The sequence below is a fragment of the Tachyglossus aculeatus genome, chromosome 16, assembly GCF_015852505.1.
Source record: "Tachyglossus aculeatus isolate mTacAcu1 chromosome 16, mTacAcu1.pri, whole genome shotgun sequence".
Classification (NCBI taxonomy): domain Eukaryota; kingdom Metazoa; phylum Chordata; class Mammalia; order Monotremata; family Tachyglossidae; genus Tachyglossus; species Tachyglossus aculeatus.
Genome location: NC_052081.1, coordinates 13,625,169 through 13,652,113, shown reverse-complemented (window position 1 = coordinate 13,652,113; position 26,945 = coordinate 13,625,169). Strand labels below are relative to the sequence as shown.

General features: G+C 43.8%; 1 protein-coding gene across 1 annotated transcript in view; it reads left to right on the top strand.

Moving 5' to 3' along the window:
* Window positions 1-26,945, top strand: part of NIBAN1 (niban apoptosis regulator 1) — a 107,352-nt gene that overhangs the window by 67,771 nt on the left and 12,636 nt on the right. Inside the window, exons 6-8 of the mRNA XM_038758037.1 lie at window positions 15,306-15,421; window positions 24,634-24,738; window positions 25,058-25,220. Of these exons, the coding sequence (XP_038613965.1) occupies window positions 15,306-15,421; window positions 24,634-24,738; window positions 25,058-25,220 (384 nt within the window). The remainder of the gene's footprint in view (window positions 1-15,305; window positions 15,422-24,633; window positions 24,739-25,057; window positions 25,221-26,945) is intronic.

Below are 26,945 nucleotides of genomic sequence, written 5' to 3'. Positions count from 1 at the left end.
TTTATGGAAAAAATAACAACTACTTCTCAGAAATGCACGTGAGGGTAGCCTAGTGTCTCCTGGAGTTCTTAATGCATCAACACGTCCAATCAGGTGGAGATGCTTCTTTCAAACATCTAGTAAAAGGTAGCATCCAAACCGAGGAAAGCAAAAGGCATTTTAAAGCAGTTAAGAGTGTGCCCCCAAAGTTTAGAGCCAAGTGCCGCTATCAAACGCTGGCTTTGGCGCTGCTTACTTTGAAGTAAGAAGGTATACACAAGATCAAGCCCCTAAAACTATTTTAACTAGATGGTTTTATATGATCGGAAAATGATCAAATTTATTGAGAGCTAACTGTGTGCAGAGCACTGTACTAAGCATTTGGGAGAGTACAATATAATAGAGTTGGTAGACATGTTCCCTGCCCAAAAGGAGCTCACACTCACTGGTAATAACTAAGAATAATAATGATATTTGTTAGCACTTAGTGTGTCAAGCATTGTTCTAAGCACTGGGGTAGATACAAGTTAATCAGGTTGGACACTGTTACTGCCCCACATGGCACTTACATCTAAGTAGGAGTATTTGCAGGAACCTTTTTCTGCAAACATTTCATCTACCTACAATCATTCCGTGGTATTTATTGAGCACCTACCACTGTATAGTGCTGTACTAAGAACTTTGGAGATTACAGTACAATAGAGTTAGCAGATATGTATGTTCCTTGCCCATAATGAGCTTACAGTCTGGAGGGGGAGATAAGTCTAGAGAAGGAGGCACAACAATATGAAATAATTTATAATATATAATTTATAGATATTTACCTAAGTGCTGTGAGGTTGGGGGTGGGACAAATATCAAATGCTGAAAGATCACATATCCAAGTGCATAAATGATGCAGAAGGGAGAGGGACCCAGGGACAAGAGGGCTTAATCAGGGAAGGCCTCTTGGAGGAGATGTCACCTAGATCCCAAACCTGTAATTAAATAAAACATCTCTGCGGAGATGTTTTGAAAAAGGAGTAGGGGGAAAAGTTGGAGAGGTGGAGAGTGAAGAGATGGAACTAATGTATCTAGTTTCCTTGTTTGGGTTTTTAAAGTATTAGGTAATGTTCCTCTGGGCCTGGAGCTTCATACCCTGAAATTGGAACAGTCCCCAGAAAGCCAGTGGAGTTGGTCTTGTTGTAGAATTTCTGGTTTATGTTGTCTGTTACTACTAATGGAAGTGATGGAAGTCAGCATTCTTTAACAATTGTGTAAAAGGGGTATCTGTCAGAAGTCCCCCATGGCCATAGGGGAGCCCACCTGTCCCATTCCAGCAGCACACTCCTCCCCCTCAGATAAACATAAGGTCCCAACCTAAAGGGCTGCCCCTTAAATTGGACAGGCATATACACATACCATTAGAGATACATTAATTTTTTCAAATAGTTGCATCAGCTTTGCCTGCGTGCCATACTTGACACCAAATAGCATTGAATGCTTTTTTTTGGTGGCATTTGTTAAGTGCTTACTATGTGTCAGGCACTGTACTGGGGTATATACAGGTTAAACAGATTGAACAGTCCATATTCCCACATGGGGTTCACAGCTTTAACTTTTACCAGTGAAGTAAGTGAGGCACAGAGAAGTCAAATGACTTGCCCAAGGTCACACAGAGAATAAGTGGTGGAGCTGGGATTAGAACCCAGTGTTGCTCTCTCCTCTAGGTCACACTGCTTCTGTGATTATCACAGTGACTGTAATCGTAGTGATGCGATTGTATTCAGATAAATTCCCAGTGCCAAGATTTTCTCTGGTCACTGGTGAAGGGCCCTGAGAAAACCAAACTGAGCACACTCAATTAAAGAGAGGCAAAAAGGGAGTAACTTCTCTATTGAAACCGCCACAGCCCCCTTTGATGGTCAAGACTGAAATGACTCAACTTGAAATTGGTCCAGAACCCTAGGCTGACCCTTCCTCCACCCTACCACCTTTCTAGAACACTGTAAATAGGGTAGGGAAATCAGGAAATTTTTCCTGGGGGAGATGAATTATAAGGATAAACTTTGAAGGGAAATCTTGAAAATCTGACCTTCAGAATCCATGTACCAGCAAACACTACTCATCTACTGGGTCTGGCAGAAGTGAAGTGTTCCCAGCAGGGCATCTTAGGCAAAAAATGCCAGCAGGGGGTCCAACTTGAAATGTTTGGCCTCCCCTCAGCCAGTGGTCTTCTGAAATGGTCCTGATTCCATTGATGCTGTTCTGTTCAGCTACTGCTTTCAAACAAGAAGCTCACATCTTATCAGCACTGATGACGGAAGTGGCAAGTTGCAGCCTCCACATTTTGCCAGTTGAGAAATTGAAAGTCAGGCAGGATAAAGTGGCTTAAATGAGGAAGAATAATTAAGTGGCAGGTGAGAAGAATGAAATCCTTTGCTAATCCTCTTGGCTGTCATTTGGGATGTGCTGAAAATGCCTCTGATCTCTTTCAGTTGTCCAGTTTTATGCAGTGAATTATCTTGGACGGGAAGCCACGTTGATATTTATGAGGGAAGAAGCATTTGTTCATACATGGAAGTCTGCGGGTCTCAGAGTTGAGCTCTCTCTGGCCCAACTTTACAACTTTGGATGTCTTTCTGCCCCAGCCTTGCCCTAACCAGAACATGGCCCAAACCCCTAGCTTCTGAGGGGAAGGGGCAAGGGTGTGCCTAGATGATGCATCTCACAAGTGCAGGTGTCCCCTGGGCTGCTGGGATTGGTAGGCCCAGCAAACACACAAGGATTTTTACCCAGGCAGTCCATCAGTAGTATTTTTCAAGCACTTATTCCGTGAAGACCAATGTACTAGTACTTGGGAGAGTACTAGAGAGTTAGTAGAACCGATCTCTGCCACGAAACTCCCCTAGTGACTTACTCCTTCTTCCCAGATTCATCAAGAGGAGGCCCAGGAACTGCTCAAATAAAGATATTGGCCCATCTTTCTGCTGGTCAGTCCAGCCAAGCTTGTGGGCCAGGTTGGCTGACCATGTTCCCCGGACTGACCACAGAGGGTGTCCGAGAAGCCCCCTTGTTGCCGAAAGTACATGAAATGAACAGTGGGGTTTGAAATAACATATTATAATGTACTATAATAATTCATTCATTCAATCGTATTCATTGAGTGCTTACTGTGTGCAGAGCACTGTACTAAGCGCTTGGGCAGTACAAGTTGGCAATAATTAAACTCCGACTCGCTGTTGGGAACACTACTCTTCTGCCAGACATAATAGATGAGCTGTGATGGCTGGCTCATGGATCCTGAAGGTCAGATTTTCAAGATTTCCCTAAAGAAATGTATTGCCGTAATTCATCTCCTCCAGGAAACCTTTCCCGACTTCCCTACTCTATTTACCCCATTCCTATTTCACCTAGCACTTGAGTCCTGATTCCTTAAACACTTAGGTACTTGCTTTCGGTCCTTGGCCTTATGTCCCTATGTTTAAGCTGTGTTGCTCCACTCCATCTGTGATTTATTTTGGTGTCTGTCTCCTTTGCTAGATCAATCAATTGTATTTATTGAGCACTTACTGTGTGCAGAGCACTGTACTAAGCACTTGGGAAGTATAAGTTGGCAACACATAGAGACGGTCCCTACCCAACAGTGGGCTCACAGTCTAGAAGGGGGTGACAGAGAACAAAACGAAACATATTAACAAAATAAAATAAATAGAATAGATATGTACAAGTAAAATAGAGTAATAAATACGTACCAACATATATACATATATACAGGTGCTGTGGGGAAGGGAAGGAGGTAAGGCGGGAGGGATGGAGAGGGGGAGGAGGGGGAGAGGAAGGAGGGGGCTCAGTCTGGGAAGGCCTCTTGGAGGAGGTGAGCTCTTAGTAGGGCCTTGAAGGGAGGAAGAGAGCTAGCTTGGTGGATGTGGGGAGGGGGGGCATTCCAGGCCAGGGGGTGTATGGCGGATGTGTAGCGGACCAAAAGCGAGTAAAATTGAGGAGCTGGATGTTCCCCAATACTGCAGGGGCGAGATCCAATTTTTCTTCATCAAACCGAATAACTAAGCAGAAGCCATCATGAGGCCAAAATGAAAGGGTTCTGCTGAAGCGATAGCAAGCCGAGACTAGACAGCTCCATCTTCACGCCTCCTAAAGATGATTTCTTCCTTTGTCATTGGCAGGCATCGACTTCAAACGTTTGTCAGTGGGGTGTGATGAAACCAATATAATAATCTGTTTTTTAACTCCCAACTCCTCCTCTAAACTCCTTGTGGGCAGGGGTCCCATCTACCAACTCTGTTGGAGCGTGCCCTCCCGAGCGCTTTGTACGGGGCTCTCCACAATGCAAGCAAGCGCTCAGTACATAGCAGAGATCGATCGATAACCATGGATAGATAAGCAGTATGGCATGGGGATAGGGCACGGGCCTGGGAGTCACGAGGTTTGCTGCCATTTGTCTGCTGCATGGGGTTAGGGCAGGGGCCAGAGAGTCACAAGGTTTGCTGCCATTTGTCTGCTGCATGGGGTTAGGACACGGGCCTGGGAGTCACAAGGTTTGCTGACATTGCCCCTTTTAGACTGTGAGCCCACTGTTGGGTAGGGACTGTCTCTATATGTTGCCAACTTGTACTGCCCAAGCGCTTAGTACAGTGCTCTGCACACAGTAAGCGCTCAATAGATACGATTGATAATGATGCCATTTGTCTGCTGCATAGGGTTAGGGCACGGGCCTGGGAGTCACAAGGTTTGCTGCCATTTGTCTGCTGCATAGGGTTAGGGCAGGGGCCTGGGAGTCACAAGGTTTGCTGCCATTTGTCCGCTGCATGGGGATAGGGCACGGGCCTGGGAGTCACAAGGTTTGCTCCTCACCCTGGGCTTCAAGGCTGTCCACCCATCCCCTCGCCCCCTCCTACCTCACCTCCCTTCTCTCCTTCTCCAGCCCAGCCCGCACCCTCCGCTCCGCCGCTAATCTCCTCACCGTACCTCGTTCTCGCCTGTCCCGCCATCGACCCCTGGCCCACGTCATCCCCCGGGCCTGGAATGCCCTCCCTCTGCCCATCCGCCAAGCTAGCTCTCTTCCTCCCTTCAAGGCCCTGCTGAGAGCTCACCTCCTCCAGGACGCCTTCCCAGACTGAGCCCCTTCCTTCCTCTCCCCCTCATCCCCCTCTCCATCCCCCCCATCTTACCTCCTTCCCTTCCCCACAGCACCTGTATATATGTATATATGTTTGTACATATTTATTACTCTATTTATTTATTTATTTATTTTACTTGTACATATCTATTCTATTTATTTTGTTAGTATGTTTGGTTTTGTTCTCTGTCTCCCCCTTTTAGACTGTGAGCCCACTGTTGGGTAGGGACTGTCTCTATATGTTGCCAATTTGTACTTCCCAAGCGCTTAGTACACTGCTCTGCACATAGTAAGCGCTCAATAAATACGATTGATGATGATGATGATGATGCCATTTGTCTGCTGCATGGGGTTAGGGCACGGGCCTGGGAGTCACGAGGCTTGCTGCCATTTGTCCGCTGCATGGGGCTAGGGCATGGGCCTGGGAGTCACAAGGCTTGCTGCCATTTGTCCGCTGCATGACCTTGGGCGAGTCACTTAACTCCTCTGTGCCTCAGTTCCCTCATCTGTAAAATGGGGATGGAGACTGTGAGCCCCACGTGGGGTACGGAGAGCGTCCAACTCAATTTGCCGGTTTCCACCCCAGCTCTTAGAATGGTGCCTGGCACGTGGTAAGTGCCTAGCAAACAAATAATAATAATAATAATGATAGCATTTATTAAGCGCTTACTATGGGCAAAGCACTGTTCTAAGCGCTGGGGAGGTTACAAGGTGATCAGGATGTCCCACAGGGGGCTCACAGTCTTCATCCCCATTTTACAGGTGAGGGAACTGAGGCACAGAGGAGCTAAGTGACTTGCCCAAAGTCTCACAGCTGACAAGTGGCGGAGCTGGGATTTGAACCCGTGACCTCTGACTCCAAAGCCCGGGCTCTTTCCACTGAGCCACACTGCTTCTCATGCAAGTACCACAGTGGTTATCATTATTATTAGTATTATCATTAATTGGGCTGCCCCTTGAATTAATTCAGTCCCAGCAGGGGGAAGGAAAGTATCAGCGCGCCAAGCCCATTTCACAGTTGGGGAAACTGAGGCTCAAGGGATCCGAAAACCCCGGATCAGGCGAGATCAGACTCAGACATCCCCCTGAATCGAACCTCCGGGATTGCTGCTCCTGCATATTCCCCTCGGAGCCAAGATTCCGGCAATCAATCAATCAATCATATTTATTGAGCGCTTACTGTGTGCAGAGCACTGTACTAAGCGCGAATCCCCGCTACAGTCTTCCCCACATCGCTCATTCTCGCTTGACAACTGCGGGAGACGGAGGCTGAATGTGAAGTGTCCAGTCCCACTCAGCTTAGTATCTTGTCAGCTAGTTCCTTCTGTGCAACACATCTTCCCTGTCAATCTGTTGAGGGTGGTACTCCCGGCAGGAGAGCCCGAGGGGAAAATCCGTGAAGGGCGGGCTCTTCAGGGCTGTATTTCTAGTGCTTTTGCCTACAGCAAATAAAAGAAGAGGAGGCAAAAGAAGGTGGGGGTGAAACCTCATATTGGCTTCCTGATTCCAAGCAGCGTGGATAGATTATAAGCTCCTTGAAGTCAAAGATCATGTCTACTAACTCCATCGTACTTTCCCCAAGTGCTTAGTACGGGGCTCTTCACAGGGTATGTCCTCCATAAATATTATTGATTGAATTATCTTCCAAGTGATGTGGATGAATATACTGTAGCTGGGAGTGTCATTTATTTTGGGGAGGACACTGGGGGTGCTGGCCGGGTGGGGAGACTTCCTTTGCCTCAGTTTCCCTATCTGGTATGTAGAGATCATAACTGCTCCCTATCCTCCCAGGGCTGTGTTATGGCTTAGGGGGAGATTGCCACTAAATTATTTGAGTTCAGGAGAAAATTATGACTTATAAATATGATGTGGCAGTGTTCTAGAAAAGTGTGCACAGCACTGTACTAAGCACTTGACCACTTGCCCTTTTCCTCTTACTGCCTTCTCCTGCTGCCTAGCCTAGCGCCTTACCTCCTTCCCTTCCCCACAGCACCTGTATATATGTTTGTACATATTTATTACTCTATTTATTTATTTATTTTACTTGTACATATCTATTCTATTTATTTTATTTTGTTAATATGTTTGGTTTTGTTCTCTGTCTCCCCCTTCTAGACTGTGAGCCCACAGTTGGGTAGGGACTGTCTCTATATGTTGCCAACTTGTACTTCCCAAGCGCTTAGTCCAGTGCTCTGCACACAGTAAGCGCTCAATAAATACGATTGATAATGATGCCATTTGTCTGCAGCATAGGGTTAGGGCACGGGCCTGGGAGTCACAGGGTTTGCTGCCATTTGTCTGCTGCATATATGGGGTGAGGGCATGGGCCTGGGAGTCACAAGGTTTGCTGCCATTTATCTGCTGCATAGGGTTAGGGCAGGTGCTTGGGAGTCACAAGGCTTGCTGCCATTTGTCCGCTGCATGACGTTGGGCGAGTCACTCAACTCCTCTGTGCCTCAGTTCCCTCATCTGTAAAATGGGGATGGAGACTGTGAGCCCCACGTGGGCTAGGGAGAGGGTCCAACCCAATTTGCCGGTTTCCACCCCAGCTCTTAAAATGGTGCCTGGCACGTGGTAAGTGCCTACCAAACAAATAATAATAATAATAATGATAGCATTTATTAAGCGCTTACTATGTGCAAAGCACTGTTCTAAACGCTGGGTAGGTTACAAGGTGATCAGGATGTCCCACGGGGGGCTCACAGTCTTCATCCCCATTTTACAGGTGAGGGAACTGAGGCATCGAGGAGCTAAGTGACTTGCCCAAAGTCTCACAGCTGACAAGTGGCGGAGCTGGGGTTTGAACCCATGACCTCTGACTCCAAAGCCCGGGCTCTTTCCACTGAGCCACACTGCTTCTCATGCAGGTACCACAGTGGTTATCATTATTATTAGTATTATCATTAATTGGGCTGCCCCTTGAATTAATTCAGTCCCAGCAGGAGGAAGGAAAGGATCAGCGCGCCAAGCCCATTTCACAGATGGGGAAACTGAGGCTCAGGGGATCCGAAAACCCCAGATCAGGCTAGATCAGACTCAGACCTCCCCCTGAATCGAACCTCCCCGATTGCCGCTCCTGCATATTCCCCTCGGAGCCAAGATGCCGGCAATCAATCAATCAATCAATCGTATTTATTGAGCGCTTAGTGTGCAGAGCACTGTACTAAGCGCTAATCCCCGCTACAGTCTTCCCCACATCGCTCATTCTCGCTTGACAACTGCAGGAGACGGAGGCTGAATGTTAAGTGTCCAGTCCCATTCAGCTAAGTATCTTGTCAGCTAGTTCCTTCTGTGCAACACATCTTCCCTGTCAATCTGTTGAGGGTGGTACTCCCGGCAGGAGAGCCCAAGGGGAAAATCTGTGAAGGGAAGGCTCTTCAGGGCTGTATTTCTAGTGCTTTTGCCTACAGCAAATAAAAGAAGAGGAGGCAAAAGAAGGTGGGGTGAAACCTCATATTGGCTTCCTGATTCCAAGCAGCGTGGTGCTTGATAGATTATAAGCTCCTTGAAGTCAGAGATCATGTCTACTAACTCCATCGTACTTTCCCCAAGTGCTTAGTACGGGGCTCTTCACAGAGTATGTCCTCCATAAATATTATTGATTGAATTATCTTCCAAGTGATGTGGATGAATATACTGTAGCTGGGAGCGTCATTTATTTTGGGGAGGACACTGGGGGTGCTGGCTGGGTGGGGAGACTTCCTTTGCCTCAGTTTCCCTATCTGGTATGTAGAGATCATAACTGCTCCCTATCCTCCCAGGGCTGTGTTATGGCTTAGGGGGAGATTGCCACTAAATTATTTGAGTTCAGGAGAAAATTATGACATAAATATGATGTGGCAGTGTTCTAGAAAAGTGTGCACAGCACTGTACTAAGCACTTGACCACTTGCCCTTTTCCTCTTACTGCCTTCTCCTGCTGCCTAGCCTAGCGCCTTACCTCCTTCCCTTCCCCACAGCACCTGTGTATATGTTTGTACATATTTATTACTCTATTTATTTATTTATTTTACTTGTACATATCTATTCAATTTATTTTATTTTGTTAATGTGTTTGGTTTTGTTCTCTGTCTCCCCCTTCTAGACTGTGAGCCCACAGTTGGGTAGGGACTGTCTCTATATGTTGCCAACTTGTACTTCCCAAGCGCTTAGTACAGTGCTCTGCACACAGTAAGCGCTCAATAAATGCGATTGATTGATTCATGCTGCCTCACAGCCCACTGATACAAAGATTCATTTGCAGTCAACTACTTTTGGGGACAAGGAGAAAGTGTTGGCAAAAATAAAGGACAACTGTGTTGTTGTTTGGGGAGATTCTTTTGTTCCCCTTATTAAAGCATACTCTTGCTTCAAATTGCATCCAGATGGCGTGGTGAATTCTTCCCCACAGGAGTCAGCCACAGAACTCTAATGTTAATGGCCGGCACATGACACTATTTCTTTAGACTGGGCAGAAAAGTCACTCATCATCTGCTGTGTATGACTGCCTTCAGAGCCTTGCATAGTGCTGCTCCTCTTTGGAAATTCCCAATTGGAAGAGAAAAACCAGATAGCTTTTGTTTCATTTTACTTGGTTTTTGTTTGTACTTAAAGGCATTCTGTGCCCTATGTTTGCCAACAGTTACCAGGGACTTTAGCTCCATTTTGAGCTTGAAATAGGTTAGTTCTTTGGATCAAGTTAGTTCCCTTGTCAAAACACAATAAAAACCCATTATTATTACCATTTATGTCAAAACCTAGCAGTCTGCATCCTCAGGTCAACTGGAGGTTTATGATAATCACCTTCTTTCTTTTCCTCATGGTTAGAGCCCATACACAGGCCCCATATGTCCAACCAAACTCCGGGAGTTCCAATTCTCTTTCTCCACTTCTCCTGCCATTAAACTATAAACTCCTCAACGACAGACATTATATCTCCAATTCTTCCAAAGGACTCCCCAAGTGTCAAGTACAGTGCTGTGCACACAGAGGGCCCTCAGTAAATACTGTCGATGATGATGCGAGTTGCTTTTTAGACCTAAAAGAGGCATGGCCAAGTAACCAACTTGCAAAACAATAGCAAATAGAGTTCTAAAGATCGGAATTTTTGCAAATTGCCACTGTTACAACTGTTAACTCTACGATTTGACTGACAAATTCACTGCTGTTGCTAAATTGCCACCAGTTTAGAAAGGTTGTCCACAGCTTGAGCCCCGAGACTGCTACAATTTAAGCCCCTCTTCCAATTCACTCAGATCTTGGAGAAGGCAGCAACAGTAGTTAGGTAAAGGAAGGGTAAAAATCTCCAAGCTTTTCATCTATATGGCGCAACAATGGTAAATATCAGCACTAAAGATTTCCTGTCTTCAGTTTCAACCTAGCAGTACAGATATTCTTAAAATCGAGTTTACTTGAACCAGCCAAGCTGGTTCCTGGCTTTCGGATGAGTTAAAAAAATTAGTCTCAATAACAAGAAGTGTTGGACAGATGTGCAGGTCTTTTAGCAATTTTTCTGGATTCTCTTTACATTAATGCCCATCAGAGGCAAATAAATATGTGTATTTTTAAAGCTTACACTGGAGTCACACTCACACAATGCTGTGTTTTATTCCCTACTCACTCAATCCAGGAAGATAAAAAGGTTTTGATATAACAATATTATTATTTTATTTGAATAATTGCTAAATGGGCATGCTCTGTCATATTTCCAAGGTTTTTGTGAGATCTATTAATAATTTAACACATTTGTAAAGTAATGAACTCTGTTGATGCAAAGACGTTATAGGGAAGTTTAGTGCAAAAATTCAGGACTGGGAGAGAATTGACATGGTTCCAATAGTGATTCAGCCATTGTCTCACCAACCTGTGACCTTTTAGGCCGCAGGTTTTTCCATCTGTAAAATAGACACAGTTGTACCAGCCCTCTCAGTTAATGTGCAGGGGTCTTGTATTTATGAGATGATGTGTGAAACCCTTCAGAAGCCAGGGACTATACATGCTCAGACTATTTTTATGATGTTCATTTTTATTGGAAAGGAGAGCGAGAATTGCAGTGTCTCCAGGTGTCCCAAGGAAAAACACCTTCCACATTGCAAAAAGGACACTCTCCTTCATTTCAGGGATCCCCCTCCCACCCAACAAAAGCACACACACACACACACACTCTCTCTCTTTCTCTCCCCCCCCCACCCCACCCAGTCTGTTTGGAAACATATATTAGTGAACTGACTCACTAGAAATGGTGGTGAGCAATGCTCTTACATAACTAACAAATCACTGAGGAAGGCAGCACAGAGAGCTTGGCTAGATTTGAACTAACCCAGCTGCTTCCCAAGCAAGTCTGAGTCAGAATCCCAATGCAGCAAGAGTCAGGGTCCAAAACAATGGAACAAGTCATGGAGCTTCGGCGTCTCCATTGACTGAAATATGTCATAAATCAAGAAAGATGGGGAAAGTATTTCCTTCTGCGTTTTGGCTCCAGTGAAAAATCTTACGACAGTCTAGCAAACCTCAAAAGATCCTTCAGCCAACTCTCCTGAATGCAGGCTTTCCCTGCAGCTGCCCAGGGTGATGGCTGGATAAGGAGATGAGGGCATTTCAGAGGAGGAGAAGGAGGGCACATCCCCAGAGAGCTTTGAATCCTGGGCATTTTCCTGTACTATGGAAAAGGATATTTGTTTCCAAATGTCTGCTCTTCACTGTCCTTTAATCCTGGAGCTTTAATCTCACTTCTGAGGTCCTTTGAGCATCCTGATTGCCAGAATAGTCAGCTTTTGAAACATACACCCCATCTCTGGCCTCAGCCCTTAGAAGAAGGGGACTGGGAGAATGAAAATTGAAATTTGGGATTGTAGGTCATCCAGGAATCTTTAGGATCAGAAGTTTTTTTGTTTTTTTTTTAGGAAAGGACTTCTAGATTGGATTCGGGATGATGAATTAAGCAGAATAGAATTTATGAGCCCAGGGGATGGACATGTGAGGGTAAAGTGGAATCCAGACTCTTATAATTTTGGCAATGTTCAGTCCAACTCTTTGGACTGAAGATGAAAGCAGAGCACAGCCTGGTTTGGGGATGTCCTGTTCACTCTTTTCCTCCTCCTTCCTTACCCTCAAATTTGCAAGATCCTCATCCTCTGAGATCATCAGGAAGATTCACAGACACCAACAGCTCGTGCAGAATGGTCCCCAGAATTGGCAGGTCCAGGTCTCTACTTGGCTGCCACTAATGTGGCAGGAGATGTGAAAAATAGCCTGTAGAGGTTTTTGCAGTGAAATTGCAGCTATGCAGCAGAAAGGGAGGGAGAACTCGATGGAAAAATAAAATGGCAGTTGGGAGGCAATAATAATAATGATATTTGTTAAGCGCTTACTACGTGCCAGGCACTGTACTGAGCTCTGGGGTGGATACAAGCAAATTGGGTTGGGTGCAGTCCCTGTCCCAAATGGGTCTCATAGTCATAATCCCCAGTTTACAGATGGGGTAACTGAGACCCAGAAAATTGAAGTGACTTGCCCAAGGTCACTCAGCAGACAAGTAGTGAAATTGGCATTAGAACCCAGGTCCTTCTGATTCCCAGGCCCATGCTCCATCCACTAGGCCATGCTACTTCTCATCCAGTGATCCTTTCACCAATTTGTACTAAGGTTGTGGTCCAGGAGGGTCACAGCATCAGGGCTCGTGAGTCACGGGTTTTGAGGAGCTGGAGCCCAGAGAATAGAGCAGGGGAGGCTAAAGATCCTGGGAAATGAATGAGAGACCAGGAGAACAGACTTCCTCTCTTTCCTCCACTTTCATGGAGGCATCAGTCCACAGAACTCTTCCTGAGAGGCTGAATCCAGAAAGTCAAGAACCAGTTCAAAGTCAAACCATATCGAATCTGCTTGGCATCCCTATCTATAGAGCACAGAGCCAAAATTTCTCCTCTGGTCCTTTGGGTGTCTCCAATCAATCTGATATGTATATATGTTTGTACATATTTATTACTCTATTTATTTTACTTGTACATATCTATTCTATTTATTTTATTTTGTTAGTATGTTTGGTTTTGTTCTCTGTCTCCCGCTTCTAGACTGTGAGCCCACTGTTGGGTAGGGACTGTCTCTATATGTTGCCAACTTGTACTTCCCAAGTGCTAGTACTGTGCTCTGCACACAGTAAGTGCTCAATAAATATGATTGATTGATTGGTATTTATTGAGCACTTCCTATGTGCAGAGCACGGTACCAAGTGCTTCAGAGTACAATACAACAAGAGTTAGCAGACACAGTCCCTGCCCACAATAAACTTATAGTCACGAGGGGAAGTTTGTATTTTGCCTGTGATTTAGCTGGAGATTCATGGCAGGAATTTAATTAATATACCCCCTGGGATATTAATTGGCTTCTATCACATTGTGTTCAGTAATCCTTAGCAAAATGGCAGGAAAAAAAAGCAGAATCAGGAGGGCCTTTGGGACACTTTATCTGTGAACAAAGTGAGCCTGTGCCCCTTGCTAGCTTAACCTAGTAATTTCAGTTGGGTTTCGTTTATGTACTGCAAATTAATGGTGAATCAGTGGACCGGATCATTTCCCACACGGTAAGGGGTATGGTTGAAGTTGAGTACAAACCCATTATGGAGGTTGAATCATTCAGGTATCCAAGAGTAAACATCATTTTATTAGGTTTCTACTCCAACATTAAATTAGTATAATTTTTTGCTGTGGTAAATTTGGTTACTAATGCTTCCTATCTCTGAGTGTGGTGAATATGCTTCATTTTGAACCATTGTCTCTACCTTCTGTTTTTATCTATTCTTCTCCTTCATCAGTTCTTTCCCACACTCTTTCAGTTAAAGTATGTTGAAGAGAAAACATTTTGGAGAATTTTATTCTGTGGGCTGCTGAATTTGACGTAGTGCTGAAAATATTTTGTTCACTATTCTATCTCCCCACCCCACCCCTCTATACACAAAAGTTGAATTGAGGAGAGGAAAAATAAGTAATTTTATGCTTCTTCAAAATGCATGCAGGCTCTGAAACTGCATTTCCATTGCCCAAGTACAGTACTGGTGTGTTCTTTTATCCCTTTGTTGCCTTTAGTTAGGAATGAGAACAGCTGTTAAAAATAAGGACATATGAGTCAATCCCAGAATCCCAGTATAGTCATTTCAATTTCCGTTGGAGCTGGCAAGTTCTCTCCAAATGTACAGTAGTGTAGTGTACTCCACATTGAGGCTCTCTAGTGGATAAAATGATCACTGTACTGAAAGCCCCTAATGTAGCTCTAATCCCTGATTTTTTTGTCATTAATTTGATCTGCTCAGGAAAATCAAGGGGAACAAACATAGCAATTAAAATAACACTAAAAAAAATTCAGTTTTTTTTGAGCTGAGCCCTCTTTCTCACTTGAAATGCTCACATTTCAAGTGAAATGGGAAGCAGCGTGGCTCAGTGGAAAGTGCCTGGGCTTTGGAGTCAGAGTTCGTGGGTTCAAATCCCGGCTCCGCCAATTGTCAGCTGTGTGACTTTGGGCAAGTCACTTAACTTCTCTGTGCCTCAGTTACCTCATCTGTAAAATGGGGATTAAGATTGTGAGCCCCCCGTGGGGCAACCTGATCACCTTGTAACTTCCCCCAGCGCTTAGAACACTGCTTTGCACATAGTTAGTGTTTAATAAATGCCATCATTATTATTATTAAATGTGCTTTTGACCAAATTCCTGTGCTGTTGGTAAAACTACATTCTCTGTGTTAAAAGGCAGTAGTGTCGGTCCTGCTGGGTGACTAAATTATGAGGTTGTTGATATTGGGCAATTTGTACTCTGTTGTCCAGGGTGAGCCTTCAGCCTCAAACTGGCTTGTCTCCAGTTCCCTTTGGCAATGACTGATCACCCTGCATAATCAGGCTTGATTCTAGCACCAATCAGCTGACAAATAATGAGCAAATCTTCTCTTAGAACTTGTCTATCACAGCCAGTAACAGACTGATCCTCCCTAAGATGAATCCGTAACTGGCCACCCAGTCTGAACTGATCAATCTCCTAGATCAGCGATGTTATCTATACTCTGACATAGTCCTACAACTACTTGGTCTGTCCATAGCTTGCGCTGCAGTCTATACTTCTGCTCCCTCTAGTAGCTTAATAGCACAGAACCTTACCTCTCAGTATACCTTCGGGCCTATCAAGGAACCGAAGGAAACATCAAAATGCAAAACTCTTTCCTCGCTAATCGATTGGCTTTTTTTCTGCAGATTTCCTGAAGCAGACGACGTTTGAAGCTCAAGCATTTCTAGAGGCTGTCCAATTCTTCCGGCAGGAGAAGGGTCACTATGGATCATGGGAAATGATTACCGGGAATGAAGTTCAGGTAAACCAGTCATCACCTTTCCTTCCTATGCGTATTGTACTGAGGAGCTGCTTTGAGATGCTAAAAAAAAATTATGATAAGGAGGGAAGATTCTGGAAAAAAAAATATTAGACAAACAAATTTCACTGAAGCCCTCAGTACCTTGACCCTACCTGTACAATGTGCTTTTTGTCTGTCAATACATTGAATAGTTAGGATATTGGCATCCCATTTACCAGACTTGGTCCCGTTTTCACCAAGAGATCTCTGGAGATTTCTATTTCCTTCTATATAGTTCGTTCAATTTTGAATCTTTATTGACCAATCTTGGTTTTACATTCATTCTCCTCAGCCGTTTTCCAGGTGGCATTTTACTTCCACCTAAAGAGGAAGTTGATTTTAGCAAAAGGATCCAGCTCTCTCAGCAAGTCTTAGTAGTTCTTGGAGAGGTGTTTATCAAGGGTTTTTATTTTTAAGACATACTTAAGACACAAACCTTTAGATTCCAGAAAGAGCCTTACTCTGAGGGTGCTTTTATTTTTTCCAATCCCTAAAATGCCTGGATTGGGATCTGTGTGATATGTTATCAAGAAGGAGTGTTTGCAAGATGCCAGATGGCTGTTTGCCTCTCTCTGGTCATTAGGCTTCTAAGGCTGAAAACATTTTCTCGTGAAGGACAAGGCTGTTCTTTATTGTTTTACCATATGTCTCAGAATGTTCCTTACTGAGGATTCTAGACTCATTTGTTTCTCATTCTGAGACAGAGCCACGAGTGCTTGCCAGCTTTTGTTTTCTGCAGCGTGGTATCCAAAAGCTTCAGTCTGTAACTTTGAGAGAGAGAATCCAAAGAGTGTTTTTGGATCAGAGAGTTGCAAGCTTAAAAATCATGGGAAGATGAAAGCAAATGTGGCTCGCTGAGCTAACGTTTATATTTAAAATAGTTGGGGTGAAACCAAGAGCTGCTAGGAACCATCTATTCTGACCTCACCAAGTGGATAAATGAGGTTCAGAGGAAAGCATGTCTTGGAGGATATTTAATTCCTGTTTTACAGATGAGGAGACCGAGACAGAAGTTAAATGTTGCCCAAGGTCACACAGAAGGAGTTAATGTTCTTTCTAAAGAACCTATTGGCAAATTTAGGGACTGGGGGATTACAGCTCCTTTGTTAATCTGAATATTGACTTCTTCATTCTCTACTATAACAATCAATGAAGATGCCAGGTGACCTGGATTCAAGTCATGGCCCTGGATTGTGTTGTTACTCCTCCGAGACTTGGTCCATTTAGAAACAAAGTAGTCCCTGGTCCAGAGTATCCCATCATCATCATCCATCGTATTTATTGAGCGCTTACTGTGTGCAGAGCACTGTACTAAGCACTTGGGAAGTACAAGTTGGCAACATATAGAGACAGTCCCTACCCGACAGTGGGCTCACAGTCTAAAAGGGGGAGACAGATAACAAAACCAAACATACTAACAAAATAAAATAAATAGAATAGATATGTACAAGTAAAATAGAGTAACAAATATGTACAAACATATATACATATATACGGGTGCTGTGGGGAAGGGAAGGAGGTAAGATGGGGGGGATGGAGAGGGGGACGAGGGGGAGAGGAAGGAAGGGGCTCAGTCTGGGATCCGATCTGATGTGCCAGCCCCCTGCTGAGCCATGGCCGAGTAAGACTCAGTTTTGAAGTGGGGGAAAAAGAAGCATCCGGGGCCTAGTGGAAAGCGCACGGGCCTAGAAGGACCTGGTTTCTAATCCCCCCTCTGCCACTTACTTGTTGTGTGACCTTGAGCGTGTCACTTAACTTTCCTGTGCCTGTTTCCTCAACTGTAAAATGAGAATTCAATACTTGGACTGTGTGCCCCTTGTGGGACAGGATCCATGTCTGACCTTTTAAGTCGTATCTACCTTAGAGTTTAGGATGGTGCCTGACACATAGTAAGCACTTGACAGATACCACTAAAAAAAATTCATACCCAAACAGCCACACCAACACTTACTGTTTTATCGGTTTGTCCTTGTCAGTGTGATGTTTCCGGCTGACTTTCACCTCTGGCTAAGAACTCCATTCATGTCTATAGGGAGATACAATTAGATAAAATGAAACTAAGTCCACGCTCTGTTTATGGTCGTTGGTGCTGAGTGATCTATTGCTCTGGGTAAGAGAAGAGTATGTTTAGCTCTTTTAAAACAAGTCCTTATTACTGTATATTAATCTCTACTGTTTCGGCGTAGCGTCCTTCTTTCAATACCCAACTGTTCTTCTCTATTGTTGTTTTTTTTTTCATCTGGAATCCTGTGCAGGTCTTGCCTCTCCTTAGTTCCTCTTGCCCTTTATGTTTCTTTAAAGCTGCCAATCTCATAGTGTTTTTATTTTCAACTCGAAGAAGCTAAGTATTAATGATTTCCCTCTTTATTTCTCCAAAGCACTTTCAGTGTGTTACAGATCTCTCATTTCTCTTTACCACATCCCCTTGAGATGGGGAGGGGACAGATGCTTTCCTCATTTTGTAGATGATGACATTGAGGCACAGAGTGATTAAATGACTTGCCCAAGCTCACACAGCAGGCCAGTGACCAAGCTGGGCATAGAACTCTGACCCCAGTCCCACACCCTTTCCACAAGCACTCACTGACTCCTTAAGTGGAAGGGACTCACAGTTAATTCCAGAAAAGACTAACCCATTTGTTCCAAATTATTCTTCCCTTTTCCTTTCGTGACATCACCCAGGATCAGATTTCTGGAATAAGCCAGAAATTTACCCTGGGGGAGAATGTTAGCTTATTTGATAGGAGCATTAACTCTTTCAGACTTTGTTCGTCCATTCATACAGTACATTGGATGGCATTACCGAGTGGAAAGAGCGCGGGCCTGGATTCTAATACCAGCTCTGTCACTTGCCTGCTGTGTGACCCTGGGCAAGTCACTTAACTTCTCTGGGCTTCAGTTTCTTCATCTGTAAAATGGGGATTCAGTGCCTGATCTCTCTCCTACTTAAACGTGAGCCCCATATGGGACAGGAACTGTGTCCGACCTGATTAACTTTTGTGTAGAACAATGCTTGGTACAAAGTAATTACTTAACAAATAAAACATTAATAATAATGATCTGTGCTTTAAGTGCTTCCTATGTGCCAAGCACTGCATTAAATGCTGAGAAGTACAAGATCATCTCCATCTCTGTCCCACAAGGGGCTTACAACTTAAACAAAAGAACAGACAGAAGTTAAATGTTGCCCAAGATCACACAGAGTTAATGTTCTTTCCAAAGCGTCCATTGGCAAACTTAGAGACTAGGAAATTACAGCTCTTCTGTTAGCCAGAATGTTGAATTCTTCATTCTCTTCTGTAATGATAAACGAAGATGCCAGGTGACCTGGATTCTAGTCCTGGTTCTGGCACTGGCTTGATGGGTGACCTTGGGCAAATCACTTAACCTCTCTGAGCCTCAATTTCCTCATTTCCAAGCTAGGGATAATAATACTTGCCTCTCCCTTCTTCCTCCTCATCAACGGTATATATTAATGGATTACGGTGTGCAGAGCACTGTTCTAAGCGCTTGGGAGAGTACATTAAAACAGAGTTGGTAGGCATGTACCCTGTCCACAATGAGCTTACAGTCTAGAAGGGGATGTTGTACACTTTGGAAAATAAAAGGGCTGTACAATTTCAAAGTAATATTAAAAGGAGGAGAGCTAAGAGATAATAACCAAAACCCCTAAGAGCAGATTCTTTTTTTCTTTCTACTTGTGCACTTGGAAGATGTGGGAAAAGACAAAAAGCCTTCCTTTTTATTTTATGTCCATGAGGGATGGTGACTGGAAGAAAATAGCTTGACGTGATCAGTTAGGATTTTGTGACTTTTTGCTCCTAATGAGCAATGCCTTAAAGATAAACTAGAACCTATGCTAGTGGTCAGAAGCGGGGCAGGGTGTGTGGAAGAGGGTAGCGTTGAGCATAGGGTGAAGTGAAATTATATTGCCCATTAAGACCTCACCCAACAGGTGATTCAAGAAGACAGCACTGACACGGCCCTGTTTTGAGTAGACTGCTTTGACCAGGCATGAGGCCTGTTTTCATATTTTCCTCAAGACTGCCAAGAATTGACTCAGAACGTTGTGCTAACCTATATATCCTCAAGAGACCTATAATCAGAAAACATTCAGGGTAGTTACATATTATCTTCGTAATGACTCACGCTGTAGATATGGCATACCCTCATATTTAGCAGTGTCCAAAGGCCTCAATTATTTCAGACTGATGTTTAGGTCAAGTGAATAACTTAAAATAACTATTATACACATTTGTTTGGGTGAAAATCATGTGCCCTAAAAGCCCCAATTGAATAGCAAATAGTTGTATGAGGCCTTTAGACACCAGCCAAATGTGAGAGCATGCTGTAATCCCCAGAAAGCAGGACCACAGGAGGAAACACGAGAGGCAATATGGCCTAATGGATAGAGCACGGGCTGGAGAGTCAGGAGGGTCTGGGTTCTAATCCTCGCTCTGCCACTTGTCAGCTTTGTGACCTTGGACAAGTCATTTTACTTCTCTGTGTCTCCGTTCCCTCATCTGTAAAATGGGGATTAAGACTGTGAACTCCGTGCGAGACAGGGATTGTGATCATCCTGATTAACTTGTATCTATCCCAGTGCTTAGTACAGTGTCCAGCACATAGTAAGTACTTAACAAATACCATTGGAAAAAAATTAGCTCCATAAACATTCATTTTAAGGAAAATCACCCATCTGTTTTCAGTACTCATCACATGCTCCCTCATTCAAATGGGCTCCGCCACTGCCCCTGTTAACAGAGGCAGGAGAAAAGCACCTTAGATCAGGAGTGAAGAGCCCTGAATCCTGGCTATAACATGAACTAACTGTGGAATCTTAGTCAAGTCATTTAAGTTCTTTTAACCCCCGTTTCCTCATCTGAAAAATGGGGATAATAATAACAGGGAAGTTGTATGCATATAATTAGAAATTGAGGTGAACACACTTTGGGTGCTGGAAAAGCATGTTAATGCTAACATACGGATGTTAGCATAGGTTGTAAGGCCCGTTAAATTGCAAATTCCTTGAGGGCAGAGACCGCATCATTCACTTCTGCTGTATTTTCCCGAGCATTTGGTATAGTTAAACACTAACTATGGTGGAGTGTACAACAGAAGCAAGACACACATTCTCAGTGTCTTGATTGATTTTTACTCATGCAACTACTCCGTTCTGGACAGGACAAACAGGCAGTGGTATTTGCAGTTTCTAAGCCTCACCTCAAGATAGAGGGCAGTTTGCCTTAACCTTCCTTCCTCGCAGGTGTATCAAGCTGGAGAAAACTGGGGCAGTAGCAGTCTGTGGAGGGGGACACTGTACTTGTGAAAAGTTAAGGTTGTTGTTTTGGCCGATTGATTTGGCCTTTTGTGTGCAAGGCATTTAGCCTAGCCTAGGCTAACTTCTCCCCAGTCAATCCAAGGTAGCATGAGGATCTTATTTTACAGGAAAAGGGGAAGGTTTCAGCAACTTCTCCTCTAAATAATTACTCCACTCCTTATCACATCTTTTGGACATAGAGCTTCGACATTTTTATATCCCCAAAAATGCTTTCTAGGGCAGCAGAAGCCCCTGTGCTTTGGGGTAATGTGATATCAGTGCCTTTGTAAAAGGGATAAGGTGAATAATTTAATATTTTTATTTTAAAAATATAATAATAATGGTGGTAGTATTTGTAAAGCACTTAGTATGCAGACACAGTCAAGCGGCAGGGCCTAGTGGAAAGGGGAGCCAGAGTACGTGGGTTCTAATCCCGGCTCTGCCACTTCCCTGCTGTGTGACCTTGGGCAAGTCACTTAACTCCTCTGGGCCTCAGTTTCCTCAACTGTAAAATGGGGATTCAGTACCTGTTCTCCCTCCTATTTGACTGTGAGCCCCATGTGGGACAGGTACTCTGTTCCACCCGATTAACTTGTATGTACCCTAGTGCTTTGAACAGTGCTGGACACACAATAAGCACTTAACAGATACCATTAAAAATAAAGAAAAATTAAATTTAAAAAGTCCCTGGCCTACCAGAGGCTCACAGTCTATGGGGGAGAGAGAACAGGTATTTAATCTCCAAATTACAGATGAGGAACTGAGGTATGGCGAAGTTAACTGACTTGCCAAGGTCACACAGCCCACAATGGGGAAAGCAGGATTCGATCCCAGGTCTCCTGACTCTCACCTCCCATGCTCTTTCCATTAGGTCTCCATGTTTTCGTTGCCCATTTTGATGGACTACAGTGCTCCTCTCTTTAGGGAGACTCAGGGTCAATCATGAACCCTTTGTGCCCTCTGAGCAAACTTTTCAGAGCAAAATCTAGACCCACTGCAGCCCGCAATGCTTAAACAGCAGTGGGCAGGGCAGCAAGGCCCAGGTGTTCCAGGACTTAAAACTGCTTTTAGTAAGGGGAAATTTCACTGCAAGCACAGTATTTTAAGGAAGGTTAGCATAGGGGGATCACCACCCTGCTGTTGAAGATTTCTCACTCTTCCTTGCACTCCAAACTTAGTATCATTCATTATGAAGAGCATCCCAGGAAGTGTGCATTGTTTGAGATTCTACATCAGTAGCTGAGCAGTAAGCCACCTCAGTGAAGTCCTTCCATTAATATTTTATAATTTTGCCCTCAGTGCCAAAAGTTAGAATTTAGTCAACAGTTTAATCCAACTCCTTAGTCACTGTGGTTTGGGGGATGCAGGGCCTCTTTTTAGGCTTATCTTGGGTTTCCGTAGAGTTCTATTTCCCAACTTAACCCCCCTCAGTGGAGTTACTAAGTCAACTGAAAACAAAGAGGTCTGTGGACCTGTTGGGATGTCTGCTCCGAGGATTTTTGCAAACTCTGGGTCTCCTTACCCAAGACATGTGCCATCTGGTTTGTGCCATTGTCTCCTGCTTTTTTGCTTTGTCTAAAGCCCCCACTCCCGTGCTCCTCCTCTTCCTCCCCCTCCTAGTATCACAGGCAGGAATCAGGGACCCTTCGGATGTTAATATCCCACTTGAATTTGGCTAAAGAGCTTACTGATTTACAAGGTGGCTGCACATCTCATTCTCCTCCCTGAAATGGTATTCTGCCCCAGAAACGCTGACTGTTTTCACAAAAGAGATAAGTATATAGATATCTACATCGTACATTCTACTGGGAGAAATGGTAACCCTTTTCCCTTGTTAAAGTTTCCTGAGGGGAAATCATGCACATAACCAGATGGCAAAGGGGAATGCCTTTTTACTCTGTTAGAGAAGGGCAGGCTCAGTTGGAGACTCCATTAGCTTTGGACTCAGATCACGTGTTGTATCCCTCGTCAAAAGACTCAGAACTGGCATAGTGGAGAAGTAAACCTATGATCTAATGAGTTTTTTTCTATCTCTAATGATTATTATGAGGTAACGATGAGCTCAGTGGAATCTTTCCCACTTCGCTCACTTGAATTTTGTTGACGTATGTGGAGTGAGATAGAGGGTGGGACAGTAATTTTAGAGCAAAATTATTTTAAACAACAGATGTTGTTTTGAGTGAATGGGCCACTTCCCCACCCCTCCTGTTCCAACCACTGCTCTCTGCTCTCTCTTTTCTGAACCAAATCCCAGGTTGGCGCTCTGTTTTTCAGGCAGAATTATGAGCCTGACAAGCCCATGTTCAAAATAGAGGCAACAGCACAGTTTCGGTTCTGGTGATGCAGGCAGTGGGCTGTGATATTGGCTAGTATAATTATCTTGTACATAGATTCTGATTGAATTGCAAAAATCACATATTCATTGAGCCAAGGGTCTGACCTTCCCTGAAGCTATGGGGCAGCCTTACAACGGGCTTTCCAAAATCATCTGACCCACAAAAATTCTCTTGAGTTGGCAAGATGAAGCTAAAACCCCACCCATGTTTAACCAATGCTTGTCCTTCTTGTGACTATCCCTTTGTATCCCCCAAGCGCTTAGAACAGTGCTTTGCACATAGTAAGCGCTTAACAAATGCCAACGTTATTATTATTATCCCCTTCCAGTGAATTTTTCTTCTCTTCCTGACACCAGGGGAAAAGCATGTACATTCAACAAATCCATCAACATTGCCCCCACAGAGACAAATTAATATGAAAAGCCAACAAGACATAGTAGAAGGGCACTATCCAGAATATTTATTTATTTATTAAGTGTGCGGCCTGGATTTCAGTAGATCCTTTAGATCTTTGATTCTAGTTAGGACCTGGATGTCTAGACCAGTGTTTATCTTCAAGGCTGTATTGAGAGAAATTTTTAGTCATGTTGAGTTATAATGTCTGGGTTTGTTGGGCTCGTGGAACCATGTAAAGTATGGGGTATGTGGTGGAAATTGTAGTTCATAATTCATTTTGGAATGGGCTCATTAGTTGAGCCTACTAGCCGTCTTATCCCAGGTTCTTCAGAGAAGGAAGAATGACTTTTTTTTTTAATGGTGTATGGTTAAGTGCTTACTATGGGCCAGGCACTGTACTAAGTGCTGAGGTCACACATAGGGCTCACAATCTTAATCCCCATTTTATCGGTGAGGAAACTGAGGCACAGGAAAGTTGTGACTTCCCCAAGGTTCATTCAACTGTACTTATTGAGCACTTACTGTGTGCAGAGCACTTTACTAAGTGCTGGAGAATACAATATAACAAACAGGCACGTTCCCTTTCCGCAGTGAGCTACAGCCTCGAGATTACACAGAAGAAAAGTGGCGGAGTTGAGATTTGAACCCAGGGCCTTTGAGTCCCAAGCCCATGCTTTTTCCACTAGGCCATGAAGCACCCAATTAATAATACCATTTATCAATTAGTGTCATTAAAGATATGAGTGACTCCCGGGCCAGAAGTTAAATCATTCCGAAGCTGACATGTTCTTTCTGGTGCTGTTTTCTTAGACTTGTTGGATTGTAAACTCTCTATTAGGTAATAAGTTCCTTGAGAGCAGGGATTTTGTCTTCTGAATCTATTGTATTCTCCAAAGAGCTTAATGTAGAAGACATTCAATAAATGCTACTATTACAGCCAGAATCTCTTTTCATTAGCAGTGGATGAGGAGAATGGATTATTAATTGGCACAGAAATGGGACAAGGTAAAGTCGGGCCTGGGAGATCCATTACAGTGCTCCTTTTTTTCTAAAGTCTCCCTTGGTCTTCAAATTCAGCTGAACTGCAAGGGCTAAGCCATTATCTTATTTCCATTTTGTAGATCTTGAGCAACCTTGTGATGGAAGAACTGCTGCCCACCCTTCAGACTGACCTTCTACCTAAAATGAAAGGAAAGAAGAATGACAGAAAAAGGGCCTGGTTCGGGGTAAGAAGAAACTCCATCATCCAGGGGCTGCTCTTTGAAAATGAAAAACGAAACAAAAAAAGAGGGTTTTCTTCTCTCTGGTAGCGAAACTCCCACCAAACTTCTTTCTCCCGCGGACTGTCTGGTGGGGCTGCTTATTCTTGCTTGAATGAATCCCAAACCAAACTCAATCCAGATTGGATAGAGAAATGGAAATGTTTTCCTATTCTGACTGTGCTCTGATAGCCCGATCGATAAACTCTAATCCCCACCTTTTGTAGTGTCAGGAGGATCGTTTACACACCGCACCCACTAATCCACATGTTTTTTCTGGGTTTAGATTGTAGAAGAAACCTACAACTTGGTTCAGGATCAAGTTTCAGAAGGATTAAGTGCCTTGAAAGGGGAATGCGAAACTCTGACAAAGGACCTGGAAGGAACTGTCCGTTCAGACATGGATCAGATCGTGAACTCAAAGGACTTCTTAGCTGGAAAAATCAAAGGTTAGGAGAGATAAACCGCTCTCGGCTTTCTCCCCTTATTTTGGAGTGGTTGGAAGAAACCAGGTTATGATTCAAATAATGTGCTCCAGAAAATGTGCTCAAGAACAGCACGAGGATCTTCTGAAGAATTCAGTGCTAAATTTCTGTGTGCTGTAGGACATTTAAAATGCGTGTTTCTAAACATAAAGAAATGATGAAATGGAGCTGATCACCATTATATAAGGAACGTGGCAAAGTCCTCTGTTTCCTCACCTGTAAAGTAGAGATAAAATAGATTATGAGCCTCATGTGAGACCCCTTTGGGAAACAGAGTGGCCTAGTAGTTGGAGCGCGGGAGTCAGAGGACCTGGGTTCTAATGCCGCCTTGGCTGTCTGTTGCGTGACCTTGGGCAAGTCACTTCACTTCTCTGTTCTTCAGTTCCTTCATCTGTAAAATGGCGATTAAGACTATGAGCCCCATGTGGGACATGGACTGTGTCCAACCTGCTTAGCTCGTGTCTGCCCCACTGCTTAGTACGGTGCCTGGCACCTATTAAGTGCTTAACAAATACCATTTTAAAAAAAGGGACTGGTTCCATTTTGACAGCCTTGAATCTGCTCCAGCTCTCAGAACACAATAAGCACTTAATAAATGCCATAATTATTAAAGAACCACAGCAGGCAAGAGTGAACATCAATGCTGACTTTTAATTCTGAGGTCACCCTGTCACTAATGTTTTTGTTTGGAGAGAAGTCTTGGGCTTTTTCCAGAGACTCCCAGCTCAGTAGACAGACCACAGTATTTAGCAGCTGCAACCAATTGATCAATGGTAGTTATTGAGTGCTTACTCTGTACAGAGCACTGTACTACACTTGGGAGAGTACAATACAATAGAGGGTTTTTATGGTATTTGTTTAGCACTTAGTATGTGTCAAGCATTGGATTAGGCACAACTTAATCAGGCTGGTTATGGTCCCTTTCCTACATGGGATTCACAGAACAGGGAATATGTCTGTTTATTGTTATATTATGCTCTCCCAGATGCCTAGTACAGTGCTCCACATCCAACAAGCTGTCAGTAAATACAACTGAAGGAAAGTTGGAGAGAGAACAAGTATTAAATCCCCATTTTGTAGTTGAGGAAACTGAGGCATAGAGAAGTTAAGTGACTTACCCAAGGTCAAACAGCAGGAAGGTGGCAGAGCCGGGAGTTGGTAATAGAGTTGATAGAAACATGACTCAGGTAGTTAAATACTTCAACTCACGATGAAACTGCCAACACTGCAGTTCCAACTCAACTTCCCACCATCAGCAGTTTTATTTTGTTTATGTAATGGGGCGGTACAGAACCAGGTCAGATGGCGCTTAGTACAGCACCTGGCACAGAGTAAGCGCTTAAACCATTACTATTAAATGTCACGAGATGGATTTCATGGATTAGGGTACAGTTTGTGGCCAGTGTTTAAAGCAGTATTTTCCTGGAGAGGAGCTTATAAGAAACCAGGCCAAAATCCACTCTTTAACAAAAGACTTTCAATTATCGTCTTACACCAATAGCAAGGCCCTTACATTTAACCAAGCTTGTAAATATAGGTCTTGAGGGATTTAAAATATATCAGTACTCTCTTTCAGAACATGATTCTCCTCTTTATGTTAGGAAATACATGTGCAGAAATACAGGGGTAGAAAAGCTTCTGATATTCCGTCTTTCCTTCATCCTCACTCCCCAATCTCCTGCTTTCTCT